Consider the following 15,448-nt stretch of genomic DNA (forward strand, 5'->3'; position numbering starts at 1 on the left):
AGACTATTAAGATAGAAGCTTTTGGGAAGAGGTACGAAAACTTACTGAACTTAATGGAGGTTAAGGTACAACGGCCTTCTATCACTTCTCTTGCCCAATATTACGACTCTCCACTTAGATGTTTTACATTTCAAGATTTCCAGCTAGCACCGATTGTTGATGAGTTTGAAATATATTGGGTTTACCGTTACAAGGAACGACTCCTTATCGACATTTGGAGCATCATACATTTGTTTCCACTATTGTTGCCATTATGAAATTACATCCAAAAGAATTAGAAGATAGGCTAGTGACAAGGAACCAAGTTCGAGGGCTTACACAAGGGTATTTGGAACAATATCTACATCATTTGGCTGGTAAAGAAGAATGGGAGACCTTTATGGATGTGCTAGCCCTTACCTTGTATGGCATTATGTTGTTTCCCAAGATAGATGATTTTGTGGACTATGCTGCAATGGACGTCTTTATAGCAAGTAAAACAAGATCAGAGAATCCTGTAACCGCATTCCTTGCTGATGTTTATGGGACTATGAGTTTCTGCCATGAAAGGAAAGGAAAGAAGATTCTTTGTTGTTTGCCAGCAGTCTATGTGTGGTTATTCACTCGTGTATTTAAAGGGTCAGTTGATGTCAGGTGCTCGGTAGAGCAAATGTCGCAGCATAAGCCTAAGGTCAAGGGGGGAAATGAATGGGCTCAATTCTTTGCTGGTTTGAATGGAGGAAAGGTAAGGTGGCGTCCTTCTTGGCTTAAGAGCAATCATTTCATCCATTATTGTGGCAATTTCCCTAATGTGCCACTCATAGGTGCTCGATGCTGTATCAATTATAATCCTATCTTGGTCCAAAGACAATTTGGACATCCTATGAAAGGGGCACCTTTGCCAGATTTTTTCACCCCATTATTCGTTCATTATGAAGACGGACATTTCATTAAAGTGCTAAGAGAGATTAGAACTGCTTGGGAGAATGTTGTGCGACTAGAAATGGATCCTAGAGTAGGAGTGGTGGATGGGAGAGTCAGTTATTACACTTGGATAGCATAAAGGGTAAAGGAAATTAAATTACCTTTCAAACCAACTATTGCTCGGCCGACAAATGAAGGACAATCCCAATATGTAGAGACCGATGAGGTAAGGCAATTGAAGGCAAAAATGAAAGAAATGAAAGAGAAAAAAATGTTAGATTAATGAAGGAATTACAAAGCTCACGTAATGATTTTGTAGACATAAGGAAAGAAAAAGAGGAAAAGGCACAAGCGTATGAGGAGCTCATTATAAGCCAAAGGGCCGAGAGAAATCATGCATTACGAGTAAAACAAGATCTTGTAGCTGCGAACACGGAGTTATCCATGAGGGGAAAGGAAAAAAACGCACCATTGGAAGCAGAAAAATATTGGAAGCATCTTTACGAGGAAGCCAAGAGGGAGAAATAAGAGGCTTGGAAGAGGCTGAGGGAAGTACAAATTCAAGTCAAGGAGATGAGACATCAGATGAAAGAAAGGGCTACGTCATTTTAAGTGGAAATGAGTCAAGAGCGATGGCGGTTGACTGAAGCTGAAGAAAGGCATCAAGCTATGGAGAAGCAAATGAAGGACTATATTATGGAGCAAGAGGAGGTTGTGAGACACTGGAAGATAACTTTTTCCCAATTGGCCGCTTTAGCTAATGAAGCCATTGTGAATGTCCCAAGAATGGTGTATGATGCTGATATGATGGCACAATTTTGCAACCCCCCTGAAGAGATCAGAATTTTTATTAATCATTGTAAATGGCTAGTGGGCGAAATGAAAACATTGATTGCATGTGCTAGGGATTGATGTAAAAATGGGATGCCTTTATCTGCTCCCAAATCTTTGATATTACGTTGTGAAACTATGTCTCTTTGAATGAAAAGATTTGGATTGTTGTGGTTGGTATCAATATGTATTAATTTCCATCGATGAATTTCCCAATAACGCTATTATGACCCTGTGATTTCCATCATTATTAGCATGCATCATTATTTTTTTTCTTTCTTCTTTTATTTTTTATATTTTATATTTTTTTTTCTTTCTCTTTTATTCTTTTCTACATGTTCATTTCATCTAATTTAGGTTAATTAAAATAATAAAACAATGTGAAAGAAATAAAAAATACAACGATAAGACTTCCACGACACTTTTATAGGACTCGTGCCACTGTAAAGAAGATGGAGAATCTAGAGCAATCTCACGAGGTTCTAAAGGCTGATATGAATTCTATGAAGGAGCAAGTGGTTGCTATGATGGAAGCTCTTAATGCGATAAAGAACAAGTTGGAAAGTTTGAATTCTATGACGGAACAAGGGGTTCCTTCCTATCCCCTGATTTTTCACAAGGTGGAATGAGAGTGCAAAACAGTAACACACAGGGGAATGTGGTGCCTCTAGTGTTTCCATAGTATGGTCTTCCTCCAGGATATACTCCCCCGACAGAAGAATATTAAGAAGGAGTTCCAATAATGTCTGGTACTGTTCACGCCAATGTTGTTACGACACAAGAAAATATTAACGGAGAACCGATTGGTGTCTGGTACTGCAAGTCATAGATCGTTGGCACATAATATGGATGGAAATGTGGTAGGGGTGAACACTATGGCAAACCCGCAAGCAACTATCCTGTCAAAAGCATTACATACAATAACTACAAATGGAGCTCAAATAAAACCATCTTCTCATATTGTAAAGCCTGAAGGATCAGTTGAAGATACCAAGGCAAGGGATAAGTTGGAGATCTTAGAAGAAAGGGTAAGAGAGTTTGAGGGAGTGAGGAATTATGGCCTGAGTAATGCTGCTGGATTATGCTTAGCCCTAGATGTGGTAGGAAAATGGCAGCTAATGCTCATGATGATAGAATGTTGATTCATTTCTTCCAGGATAACTTGGCTGGAATGGCATGGAATTGGTACATACACCTTGAGCCTACTCGTATTCGCTCTTGGAAAGATCTAGTGGATGCATTTGTAAAGCAGTACTAGTACAATCTTGATATGGCACTAGACAGATTATAGTTGCAAAATATGGCCAAGAGGGAGGATGAAACCTTTAAGGGGTACGCACAGAGATGGAGAGAGGTAGCTGCCCAGGTGGAACAGCCTTTGTATCACAAGTAGATGGTGGCTATGTTTATAGACACTCTATCATCTCCTTTCTATGATCATATGATAGGCAATGTCTCATCAAATTTTGCAGATATCATTGTGATTGGAGAGAGGGTTGAAGTAGGTCTGAAGCATGGGAAGATTACTCATGGCCCGTCTGTAGGCTCGCAAGTGAAAAAGCCTTATAGAAAGAAGAAAGAAGGAGAAACTTATGCAACATCATCTGCGCCTTTGTGGGAAACTCATGATCAACCTCGTTATAAGAATCATCAACAACACACCACTCAATTGCCATATGTTGCTAATACTATGCCAACTTATCAGGCTCTGAATTCTTATCAAGCACGACCTGTTCGTGATAATACTTATCAACCCAAGCAGATTTGGAAGAATGATGTTAGCCAAGGTCAAAATGCAAAGAAGAATTTCGTTCATTTTACTCCCCTTCTAGTAACTTACACAGAGTTGTTGTCGGATCTTCTCCACCATAAGTTAGTAGCAATTTGTCCTGCAACCTCCTTATCCCAAAAATTATGATGTCGATGCTAAATGTGATTATCACGGAGGGGCAATGGGCATTCAACTAAGAGATGTTTGGCCCTCAAATACAAGGTACAATCCTTGCTTGATTCAGGATGGTTGACTTTTCAAGAGGATAAACCTAGTATCGAGAGCAACTTTATGTAAAGCTTTAATGTTGGAATCTGAAGCAAAGTCCAATGATAAGTGTGGTATCCATCCAGGTGTTGAGCATTCTATTGATAATTGTCTAGAATTCAAGCAAGTGCTGCAATGGTTGATAGACAGACATATAATGCATGTGTGTTGTCAAGATTGAGAAGAATAAGTATTTGCTCAAACAAATGAAGAACGAAATATAACTGGACCAAGATCTTTGGTGGTTCATTTCTCCAAAACTTTGCATCGACCGCAAGAGAGACAACCTGTGGTGATACAAACTCTTACCCCCTTTCGTTACAAAAATGACAAAGCGGTTCCCTGGAAATATGGTGTTCATGTTGTGAAAGGAGTAGAACAATTTGTCGTGGCTTCGACACCAACAATTGATAATATTGTTGGAATTGGAGGCATGACAAGAAGTGGTCGTATATTTGCACCATAAGACTTGAGGAAAGAAGAAAATCATCAAGAAAAGCAAAGAAATGAAGAGGTTATGGTAGAAAAGACAAAAGAGTTTTTGAAAGGGAAGGTGGTGCAAGCTGAGGGAAAGCCCAAGAAGGATGAAAATATAGGAAAGAAAGAGAAGAATGAGATATCTGATAAAGAAGCAAGCGAGTTTTTGAAATTCATTCGACAAAGTGAGTATAAGGTGGTAGACCAGTGGAATCGTATGCCAGCTAGGATTTCTTTGTTGGAATTGCTAATGCATTCAAACACACACCGAAAACTATTGATGAAGATTTTAAGTGGTGCACATGTAGAGAAGGACATATCGTTGGATAATTTCGAGGGAATTGTTAGCCACATTACTGCTAATAATTACCTTGTCTTCACTGATGATGAAATCCCGGCTGAGGGAAGGGGTCATAATAAAGCTTTGCATGTCTCTGTGAAATGCATGGATTATGCTATAGCACGTGTGCTAATTGATAATGGATCATCTTTGAATGTGATGCCAAAGTCCACCTTGGATAAGTTGCCCTATGATAAGAATCACAAGCGCGCAAGTGCCATGGTCGTAAGGGCTTTTGATGGAAGTAGGAGAGAAGTCATAGGAGAAATAGAATTGCTAGTCCAAGTTGGGCCCTGCACGTTTCAAGTGGTGTTTCAAGTAATGGATATATTTCCAACATACAGTTGTTTGCTAGGAAGACCTTGGATACACTCAGCTGGTGTGGTACCCTCTATTTTACATCAGAAACTAAAATTCATAATAGAAGATAAGTTAGTTATAGTTTTTGGAGAAGAAGATTTATTGGTGAGTGGGCCATCATCTACCTGTTACGTTGAGGCTACTGAAGAGGCTCTGGAAACTTCTTTCCAATCTCTAGAAACTGTGGGGACTGCTTATGTCGAATCATTCCCTATAAACCTTTACTTGTCAAGTGCGTCCTTAATGTTAGCAAAAGTTTTGTTAAGAGAAGGATATAAATATGGGAATGAACTAGGTACGAGTGGACAAGGGTTGTTTTTTCCGCTGGAGATTGTTGAGAATAAGAGTAGATATGGTTTGGGGTACAAGCCAACTAGGGAGGACAAAAGAAGGCTAATGAAAGAAAAGAAGGAACAAAGTCTGGCTCGCATGCAAGGACGAGAACTGAGGGTAGGAAGGATTCACATTTGTGACATCAAGGAGAGCTTTCGTAGTGCTAGGTGGATCGACACCAATTAGATAGCAACCATCAAGGAAGTGTGTGGGACTGAATGCTCAAATTTTGTGTGGCCCTGTCCTCCAAACGCACAACTCAACAACTCGAAGTTAGTGGATTTGCCTATGATGTTTGATTTGAATAAAATGTAATGTTTTTTAGTTAATCCTATTATTTTGCCCAAAGCGTTAGGATCAATGACTTTATGGGTTGATGCTTTTTTCTTTTATGCTCAGTGTGATAATCAAATCGTGTTTTCTTCTCTTCGTGTCTTAGCTTTAATATTGTGGTTTATTTATCCTTTTTAAACTCGAATAATGCAGACACGATAATGAATGTTTTTAAAATAATAATGTTGATATCCCTAGATTTGAGCACCCTATCGATAATACGGAAAATGATTGTGAAGATGATTGGGAACCCTCCCCTGAACTTTTGAGATTGGTAGAACAAGAATCTAAAGAAATAAAACCCTATCAGGAAGAGGTTGAAATACTTGACTTCGGAGATGGAGATGAGAAAAGAAAGGTAAAAATCGGTACCAGTGTGAATAAAGAAACACGAGAAAAGTTGTTTGATCTACTGAAGGAGTTTAGAGATGTGTTCGCTTGGTCATATAGTGATATGCCCGATTTGGATACTGATATAGTACAACATAAGCTCCCACTCAAGCTGGAGTGTCCCCCAGTTAGACAAAAGTTAAGAAGAATGAAACCTGAAATGTCCTTGAAGATTAAAGATGAAGTGAAAAGGCAGTTTGACGCGGGATTTTTAGCCGTGGCAAGATATCCCTAATGGGTAACGAACATTGTACTACTACCTAAGAAGGATGGTAAAGTTTGAATGTGTGTTGATTATTGATTATCGGGACTTGAATCGCGCGAGTCCAAAAGACAATTTTCCATTGCCACACATTGACACTTTAGTGGACAATACACCTAGATTCTCACTATTTTCATTTATGGATGGCTTCTCGGGATATAACCAAATCAAGATGGCACCGGAGGATATGGAAAAGACCACCTTTATCACATTGTGGGGCACATTTTGCTATAAAGTTATGTCTTTTGGGCTTAAGAACGCTGGGGCAACCTACCAAAGGGCGATGGTGGCTCTTTTTCACGATATGATGCACAAAGAGATTGAAGTTTATGTGGAAGACATGATTGCTAAATCAAAATCTGAAGAAGAACACATCATTAACTTGAGAAAACTATTTGAGAGATTGAGAAAATTTAAACTCAGACTAAACCCAGCTAAGTGCACTTTCGGTGTGAAATCTGGAAAATTGTTAGGTTTTGTTGTCAGCCAAAAGGGGATAGAAGTTGATCCTGAGAAGATTCGTGCGATAGTAGAAATGCCTACTCCAGTATAGAAAAATAGGTGTGAGTTTTTCTGGGCAGACTGAACTACATTGCTAGATTCATCTCCCAATTAACCGCAACCTGTGAACCAATTTTCAAGTTGTTGCGCAAGAATCATGTTGTTGAGTGGGATGAGGATTGTCAAATCACTTTTGATAAAAATCAAGCAATATTTACAAGATCCTCTGATACTGCGCCCACCTGAGCCTATGAGACACCTAATTTTATATTTGATTGTGCTAAATGATTCAATGGGTTGTGTGTTGGGTCAGCATGACGAGACTGGTAAAAGAGAGAGCGCCATATATTACCTTAGTAAGAAATTCACAGAGTGTGAACGAAGATATTCTTTGCTAGAACGAACCTGTTGTGCACTAGCATGGACTACTCATCGTCTAAGACAATACATGCTGAATCATACCACCTGGTTGATATCTAAGATGGACCCAATCAAGTATGTTTTTGAAAAGCCTGCTCTCATCGGAAGGATAGCACGGTGGCAAATGCTATTATCAGAATATGATATGGTATATGTAACTCAGAAATCTATTAAGGGAAGTGCTTTAGCTGAATATTTGGCTCAACAACCATTGAAGATTATCAACCAATGCATCCTGAATTTCCCGATGAAGATATCATGGCTCTATTTGGGGAGGATAAGGAGGGTCGAGATGAAAGGGCGTGGACCTTATTGTTTGATGGAGCCTCCAATGCACTAGGGCGTGGAATAGGGGCGGTGCTTATCTCTCCAGAGAATCAATACATACCAATAATAGCGAGGTTGTGTTTTAATTGCACGAACAATATCGTAGAGTATGAAGCGTGTGCTATGGGCGTTCGAGCAATAATTCAGTCAAAGGTGAAATTTTTGGATGTGTATGGAGATTCAACTCTAGTTATCCATCAGATGAAGGGGGAATGGGAGACTAGGGATTAAAAACTGATTTCCTACCAAGCTTACATTAAGGGATTGTGGAAGCATTTCGATTTTATTGTGTTTCATCACATCCCACGAGAGGATAATCAACTGGCAGATGCCTTAGCTACCCTATCATCAATGTTTGAGATTGATCAGGATGGAGAATTGCCAATGATCAAAATGAAGAGTTATGAGGAGCCAACATATTGCAATTTCATTGAGTAAGAGTCAGATGACAAACCTTGGTATTTTGATATTAAACATTATCTCACAACTCGAGAATATCTAGAAAATGCGACCAAGAATGACAAAAGAACATTAAGGAGATTGGCGGCTAGTTTTATCTTAAACGGGGATGTCTTGTACAAAAGGAATCATGACATGGTTCTCCTTAGATGTGTGGATGCAAAAGAGGTCAAGTGGATATCGAAGGAAGTCCATGAGGGTACCTTCGGCACATACATGAACGGGTACTCAATGGCCAGAAAGATTTTAAGGGCTGGTTACTTTTGGTCGACCGTGAAAAATGATTGTTGTATACATGTAAAAAATTACGAGAAATGTCAGACGTACGCAGATAATATTAATGTGGCACCCACGACTTTAAATGTATTAATCGCACCATGGCCATTTTCAATGTGGGGAATAGATGTCATTGGAGCTATAGAGCCGAAAGCGTCAAATGGGCATCGTTTCATTATAGTCGCAATTGATTACTTAACTAAGTGGGTGGAAGCGGCTTCTTATGCTAATGTGACTAGAAAGGTGGTGACAAGATTCATAAAGAGAGAGTTGATATATAGATATGGGCTACCTAGCAAGATCATTACCGATAACACCACTAACCTGAACAATCAAATGATGGTTGAGCTATGTGAAGAGTTCAAAATTCAGCATCATAACTTTTCTCCTTATCGCCCAAAGATGAATGAAGCAGTCGAGGCCGCTAAAAAAAATATCAAGAAGATCGTACAAAAGATGGTGGTCACATATAAAGATTAGCATGAAATGCTTCCTTATGCTTTACATGGATATCGTACGTCAATACGTACATCAACTAGGGCAATGCCTTTTTCTTTGGTATACGGAATGGAGGCAGTACTTCCCTTCGAGGTGGAGATCCCATCTTTGTGGGTATTAATGGAAACCCAATTAGACAAAGCAGAATGGGTTCAAGCTAGGTTTGATCAGCTTAATCTCATTGAAGAAAAGAGGCTAGCAGCGACATGCCATGGAAAACTTTATCAAAGGAGAATGAAAAAAGCCTTTGACAAAAGGGTGCACCCTAGGGAGTTCCACGAAGGGGAGATGGTCTTGAAAAAGATTTTGCATATTCAGAAAGATTATAAAGGGAAGTGGACTCCAAATTATGAAGGCTCGTTTATGGTGAAGAGAGCATTTTCTAGTGGAGCATTAATTCTCACGAGGATGGATGGGGAGGAGTTACCTTTGCCAGTTAATTCTGATGTAGTCTAAAAGTTTTATGCATGATGATTCCATGATAGGGGATGCTACTAAGGGATATCAGCGTTGTTTCCAAAAATTTGTTGTATTTTGCTTTATTTCATTCAATAAAAATCATTTGGGTTTTTCATAAATTTCATTTTTTTTGAAGCACTTTGGGCCATGCTATGCTTGTAATTAAAAAATAAAAAGAAAAAATATAACAGAAATGAAAGAAAGGCGCGTGCAAGACAAAGAAACATCACAGGTATATTCGCTAAACACAGACTCGTTCCTGAGGGGTGTCGTGGAAGCAAAAAAAAAAAGCAAAGTAAAAGATAGTGAAAATGAGAATACAAAGGTCTAACAAAAATTTCATCCATGCATACATTCATTCATGCACCCTCATTTGCTTACACCATCCATCATACTTCACAAAAAGCAATAAAAATCAATTCAAAGAAAATCTTCCAAAAAGAAAAATATAGAGGCCAACAAGGTTAAACATAACATTTCATATGCGTCCCACTTGGGCACTCTAAGTTCAACTAGGCATTCAAGTTGTATTTGCTTGCATCAAAATCAAACTTCAGGTTCTCCTTTTGAATAACGATCCTCTCCTTGCGATTGGTCTAATCCTTCTATTAAAAAGGTTTAAGTTTCAAAAAGAAAAAGTTTTTGCGATCGGAACCCTCTACTTGGTAATGGTCATTGAATCTTTTCAAATATAGGCCCTCTCCATGGGAATGGTCTAATTTTTTTTTCATAAAGGTTAAAATTCCAAAAAAAAAGGGTTTTTTTTTGGATCGGGATCCTCTACTTGGTAATGGTCACTGAATCCTTCCAAATATAGGCTCTCTCCTAAGGAAAGGTCTAATTTGTCCTTCATAAAGGTTAAAATTTAAAAAAAAAAATAAAAAATTTTATCGGGATCCTCTACTTGGTAATGGTCACTGAATCCTTCCAAATATATGCCCTCTCCAAAGGAAAGGTCTAATTTGTCCTTCATAAAAGTTAAAATTTCAAAAAGAAAGGTTTTTCAGATTGGGACCCTCCACTTAGTAATGGTCACCAAATCCTTTCAAATATAGGCCTTCTCCTTGGGAACATTTTAATTTGTCTTTCAAAAAGGTTAAAGTTTCAAATAAAAAAAAAAGTTTTTTGATTGGGACCCTCTACTTGGTAATTGTCACCGTATCCTCTTAAATATCATTATTCCTTACTCATCTTCCTCGATCTTTATTTCTTTTTGCAATCTAGACAAAATTAGTGTTTTTATCTTTACTTATCTTTTACTCTAATAATACGAAATTATAATATTATCATATTATCCAGTAAAATCTAAGTAAAGAGTGACAGCTGTCAACCCCCAATTTCGTCCCAGGACAATAAATTTTAATTAAAAAAAGTGCTTGAAGAATATATGGTTAATTAATTTGTTTCTTTTCTTTTAAATAAGTTAATCAAATATAATTTTGGTGAAAATTACGGAATTTCTTTTCGAAGAAAAAAAATGATAAATAGAAAATAACAAAAAAAATAACAAAAAAAGAACACAAAAAGAAAAAGAAAAAAAGGAGAGAAAAGAGAATCAACTGAGGCCTTTTCAAATTGGTCTAACTTTCTAATATATATATATATATATATATATATATATATATATATATATATATATATATATATATATATATATATATATATATTTGTTATTTGCCGCCCTATTTTACGTTTTTTTTAAATTTCATCATTCAGTTTTCTATTTTCACCCCTCCTTTCAACTAAGTCCAGTTTGTTTGCCTATCCACACTACCCCACCTTGCTCATAACCTTTTATACATTTAGATTAGAGAATAACTCATTCAATGGCCCATCTCACCAATAATCCACCTAAACCTCGTTCCACTCATTTGATGACACCTATCACTAACTTTCTCTCTTTCTACACGCCAACTCCATTTTCATGCGCAAGGCCGAAGGAGAAGTAATTAACTACTGCCATCACCACCTTCATTCGGCCAATCCTCTAAATTTCTTTCCATTTCTACTAAAAAATGGCAGAACCCATCATTATGGTTTTGCACCCTTTCCCACGGTATCATGATTACAAGATTCAAACTTCATTTTCTTCCAAGAGGGATAAAAGGGGAGGGGGCAACGGGACTAGGGGTTACTCTCATCTTCATGATCTAGGATTTTTTTCATTTCACAGTGCCTCTGTTTTTTATGATCCCCATCCAATGCGCCAGCCAAAAAAAAAGAAATGGTGTTGTCCCTTCATCAGCTCACACCTCAACCAACATAGGGAACCTTCATGTTCATTAGCTTAAACTTTTCAATCTATCCATCTTCTTCCAAAATCCCTAATAACCAACTTCTATTTTCGGTTCAGGCCAACCATTACTACTTGCATTAATAGCTAAGCCTTCACCGTGGGAATCCCGCTGCTCCAGAAATCGTGATAGTGTTGTGACAAATCTAAAACACTTAAGCGGATAGGAGTTGTTCCGAAAAGCCTTATATTAAATCTCTTCCAGGAGCGATTGGAACCAATGGGGATTGTTCAAAGAGAAGAAGAAAAAGTGTAACAAGAGGTTAGAAACATACAAGTTAATCCGAGGGAAAAGGTGAGTGACACTGAAAGCATTGCAGCCATACCAGGTAAGTCCACGAAAATATGCAAGTTATTTGGTCTTAAGAGTATTAGTAATGAACTTGTATGCTTCGTGCACTAACTTTTGCTATGTTCCTACATATGTGGGTTTATTGTTTTACTTTCACATAATGATCAACGCATGATCTTGGATTTCATACATTTACTTAAAGGGACAAGAGAAGAAAAAGGAGAAGAATTTAGTTGGGTGGTGTCAGGCACGGGTACATCTCATGATATTCATTGCATGCGATTGTTTATCTAAAAACTGCATTTGAATGGTGTTTTCTAGGACATACTTAGAACATGCAGGGTTTCAAAGCTTTTAGGCCATGTGAAAATCAATGCTTAACCGTGGGCTTTAACTTTTGCATGATGGTTTTGATTGCATGCATCAAAGAAATATATGTATGTACCCCTTTGCCTTTTCGGCATCTATATATATATATATATATATATATATATATATATATATATATATATATATATATATATATGCTTAAATGGGATTCATTTACTTTTCTTTAAAATGGGATGATATAGCCATACGAGTTCATGTTTTGAGTTCGGGTTGGCGAGTATGGTGCAGCACATTATGCAAGGTTTCTTATTCATATGTATGTGTAGTAATGTGTCATTTGAAGCATATGTGAAGTGCGAAGCCCACCTTAATATTTAATGCATTAAAACACTTTTGTGTACATTATGGCATTCACGTAAATGTATATGTATATAAACTGAAGGTGCATGGTATTTGTGTGTTCTTTTTTCCATGTCAAATTGATGAGTATGATGTGGGCCCATCTTAAATTTGATATTTGGATTCAATATAATATGTGTACATTGATTTGTCTTTAACGTTTCCTAGTTTTGTTTTTAGGTGTTTTTAATTTATTTTATATTTCATTTTAAATTATATTTGAAAACTAGTAGTAACAATAAAAATAATTGTGCATATCGATTTTTAGTAAATATCCTTTTTTTAGAAAAAATAAAAATCTAAAAGAATATTTTTCATAAGCTTTTTCTCATTTCGGGGTATTTGTACGGCCACTCGCATTGTCTAATATCTCACAAATAAAGGTATAAGTACTCGTGTGGTCGCTTGCGTTGTCCTAGTACTTAATACCTTTCTTTTTTTCTAAAAAGTTTTATTTCAAAAAAAATTCCAAAAAATACATTTTTCTTCCGGATATTTCTTTGGTCATTTGTCGTTTGACACTTTATAATAAAGGTTTAAGTACTCGTGTGACCGTTTGCATCGTCCTAGTACTTAACATCCTTTCTTGTTTTAAAAAAAATAAAAATAAAATAAATACAAAAGATTTCATATTCTAAAGTTAAAAACATCGACATTTTCAAACAAACAGTTTTTTTTAAAGAACCACGTAACCTTGATTTCTCATTTTGAATGAGAATATGTAGGACCAAGGTCAATCCTTGTCAGGCCTAAAAAATTACAAAATATTTTTGTTTCTTTTTGGCATTTTTGTCTCATTATTTTTGGGGAAAATCAACATTTTGAAAATCACATCAACTTTGCATGTTTAATTAAAGGTTGCCACCTTTGTGCGGGTGTTGTAGGGTGTTAAAACTTTCCCTACGCGTAACTGACTCATGGATCCAAAAATTTGGTTTTTTGCATGCTTGCTCTATTTTTATGGTTTTTCATAGTTTTTCAGAAATAACTATTGTGGCGACTCCAAATCTCTTTTCAAACCTGTCTCTTTCTTTGGTTCGTCATCCCGTCACGATTTCGGTTGCGACAATGACTAATTTCTAAAAGAAAACCCAAAGTCCAAGAACATAAACTAATTTTCCTAAAAATTATCCTTCAAATATGCTTCAAACCATAATCTTCATAATCTTTTGAATTTCTAGTTGCTTGTGGCATCAAGAGCCTTTGAATAGATTTGATCTTCCAATCTCTTGCTCCTTACCCATGTCATAAGTTCTTTGAATTGTAAAGGTTCATCTTCAAGTTCTTCATGCATAGAATCTAGGTATAGTCCTCTATCAATAAGGCTTGTTGTTTCATTCGCACATGGAAGAGGATGGCCCTTGTATCAATTGGATGTGAAATCTGCATTTCTAAATAATCCTTTTGAAGAGGAAGTGTATGTCACTCAACACCCTGGCTTCCTGATTAAAGGGAGTGAAAGCAAAGTCTATAGATTAAGGAAGGCATTGTATGGTTTGAAGCAGACCCTGAGAGCCTGAAGTTTATGTCAGAACTCTAAATGCAACTGATTTGTTGTTAATGTTTATATATATATGGACAATTTGCTTACTGTAGAAAGCAATCAAACAAAAATTGACAAATTTAAGGAGTTATTGATGGTTGAGTTTGAAATGATTGATCTTGGCAAATTGAGATACTACTTCCTTGGAATGGAGTTTGTGGAAAACAACTAAGGAATCATTCTACACCAGAGAAAGTATGCAACAAACATGTTGAGGAGATTTTGTATGGAGAACTACAACATTGTAGTAACACCAGCCAAGGTAAAAGTTTTAGCATAAAAAAACGATGAAGAAGAAATCCATTGCACTCTCTATAAGCAGATGGTCGGATCACTTAGATACTTATGCAACAATAGACCTAATATTTCCTTCTCAATTGGAGTTCTTAGTAAATTTATTCACCAGCCAAGGAAGAAGCATGTGCTGGCTACAAAGAGGGTGTTAAGATACATCAAAGGAACTTTGGATTTTGGAATTTTATTTCCTAAAACTGATCAGATGTAGGGGAAGTAACTTGGCTTTTCTTATGCATATTGGTGTGGTGATAGTAATGATAGAAGAAATACTACTGGTTATATTTTTAAGTTCATGGGTGCATCAATCTCTTGGTTTAGTAAGAAGCAATCAATTGTTGCGTTATCTACATGTGAAGCTGAACATATTGCAAGTTCAATGTTGCATGTCTGGTTATTTGGCTTGATTCTCTTATGGCTGAAATAAGAGTGAAGATTAAGAGACCAATTCAGTTGATTATTGATAACAAATCAACAATAAATCTGAAAAATAATTCATTATCACATGGAAGAAGTAAACATATAGAAACCATATTTCATTTTCTAAGAGAGCAAGTTAATAATGGGAAGATGAAATTGATCTATTGTTCTATAAAACTACAAGTGGCTGAAATTTATCCAAGCCTTTGAAGAAGGAAATGTTTGAGATGCTGAGAGCTGAACTAGGTGTTGTTAATTCACGATATTGAAGGGGAATGTTGTGTATGTTGTAATTCAATAGTTAGTTTTTGTTAGTATATTGGTTAACTCTATATAAAGAGTTACCTATCTTCTGTATGCTAGAATTGGGAAATAAAAATACATTGACCTTGTGTTTGGATGGAGCATTTCAACAATGCTTTGAAATTGAAATGCATTGCATTTGAATTGTTTGCAATTAAATTCCATTCATTTTCTAAATAACTTGTTTGGATAAGGAAATTAAAATACCTTACATTTAAATTTCTTGTTTGGAAAAAAAAATGAATTTATTGTGAGATAAAATTTAATTTTAACAATATTTATTTTAGGCTTAATTATGTTTTGAGTTCATGATAAATTTGGAAACCCTACGATCAAGAAGGGCTCGTCGACCCAGATGGGTCTGACG

The 15,448-nt window shown here is 36.6% G+C and overlaps 1 protein-coding gene across 1 annotated transcript; it reads left to right on the plus strand.

The window, feature by feature from the left end:
* Positions 1 to 253: 253 nt before the first annotated feature.
* LOC114191186 lies at positions 254 to 1,042 on the plus strand. The gene has a single exon (XM_028080367.1). The coding sequence runs from the start codon at positions 254 to 256 to the stop codon at positions 1,040 to 1,042; it is 789 nt and encodes a 262-aa protein (XP_027936168.1).
* The last annotated feature ends 14,406 nt before the right edge of the window (positions 1,043 to 15,448 follow it).

Source organism: Vigna unguiculata, chromosome 7 (genome assembly GCF_004118075.2).
Source record: "Vigna unguiculata cultivar IT97K-499-35 chromosome 7, ASM411807v1, whole genome shotgun sequence".
Taxonomy (NCBI): Eukaryota; Viridiplantae; Streptophyta; class Magnoliopsida; order Fabales; family Fabaceae; genus Vigna; species Vigna unguiculata.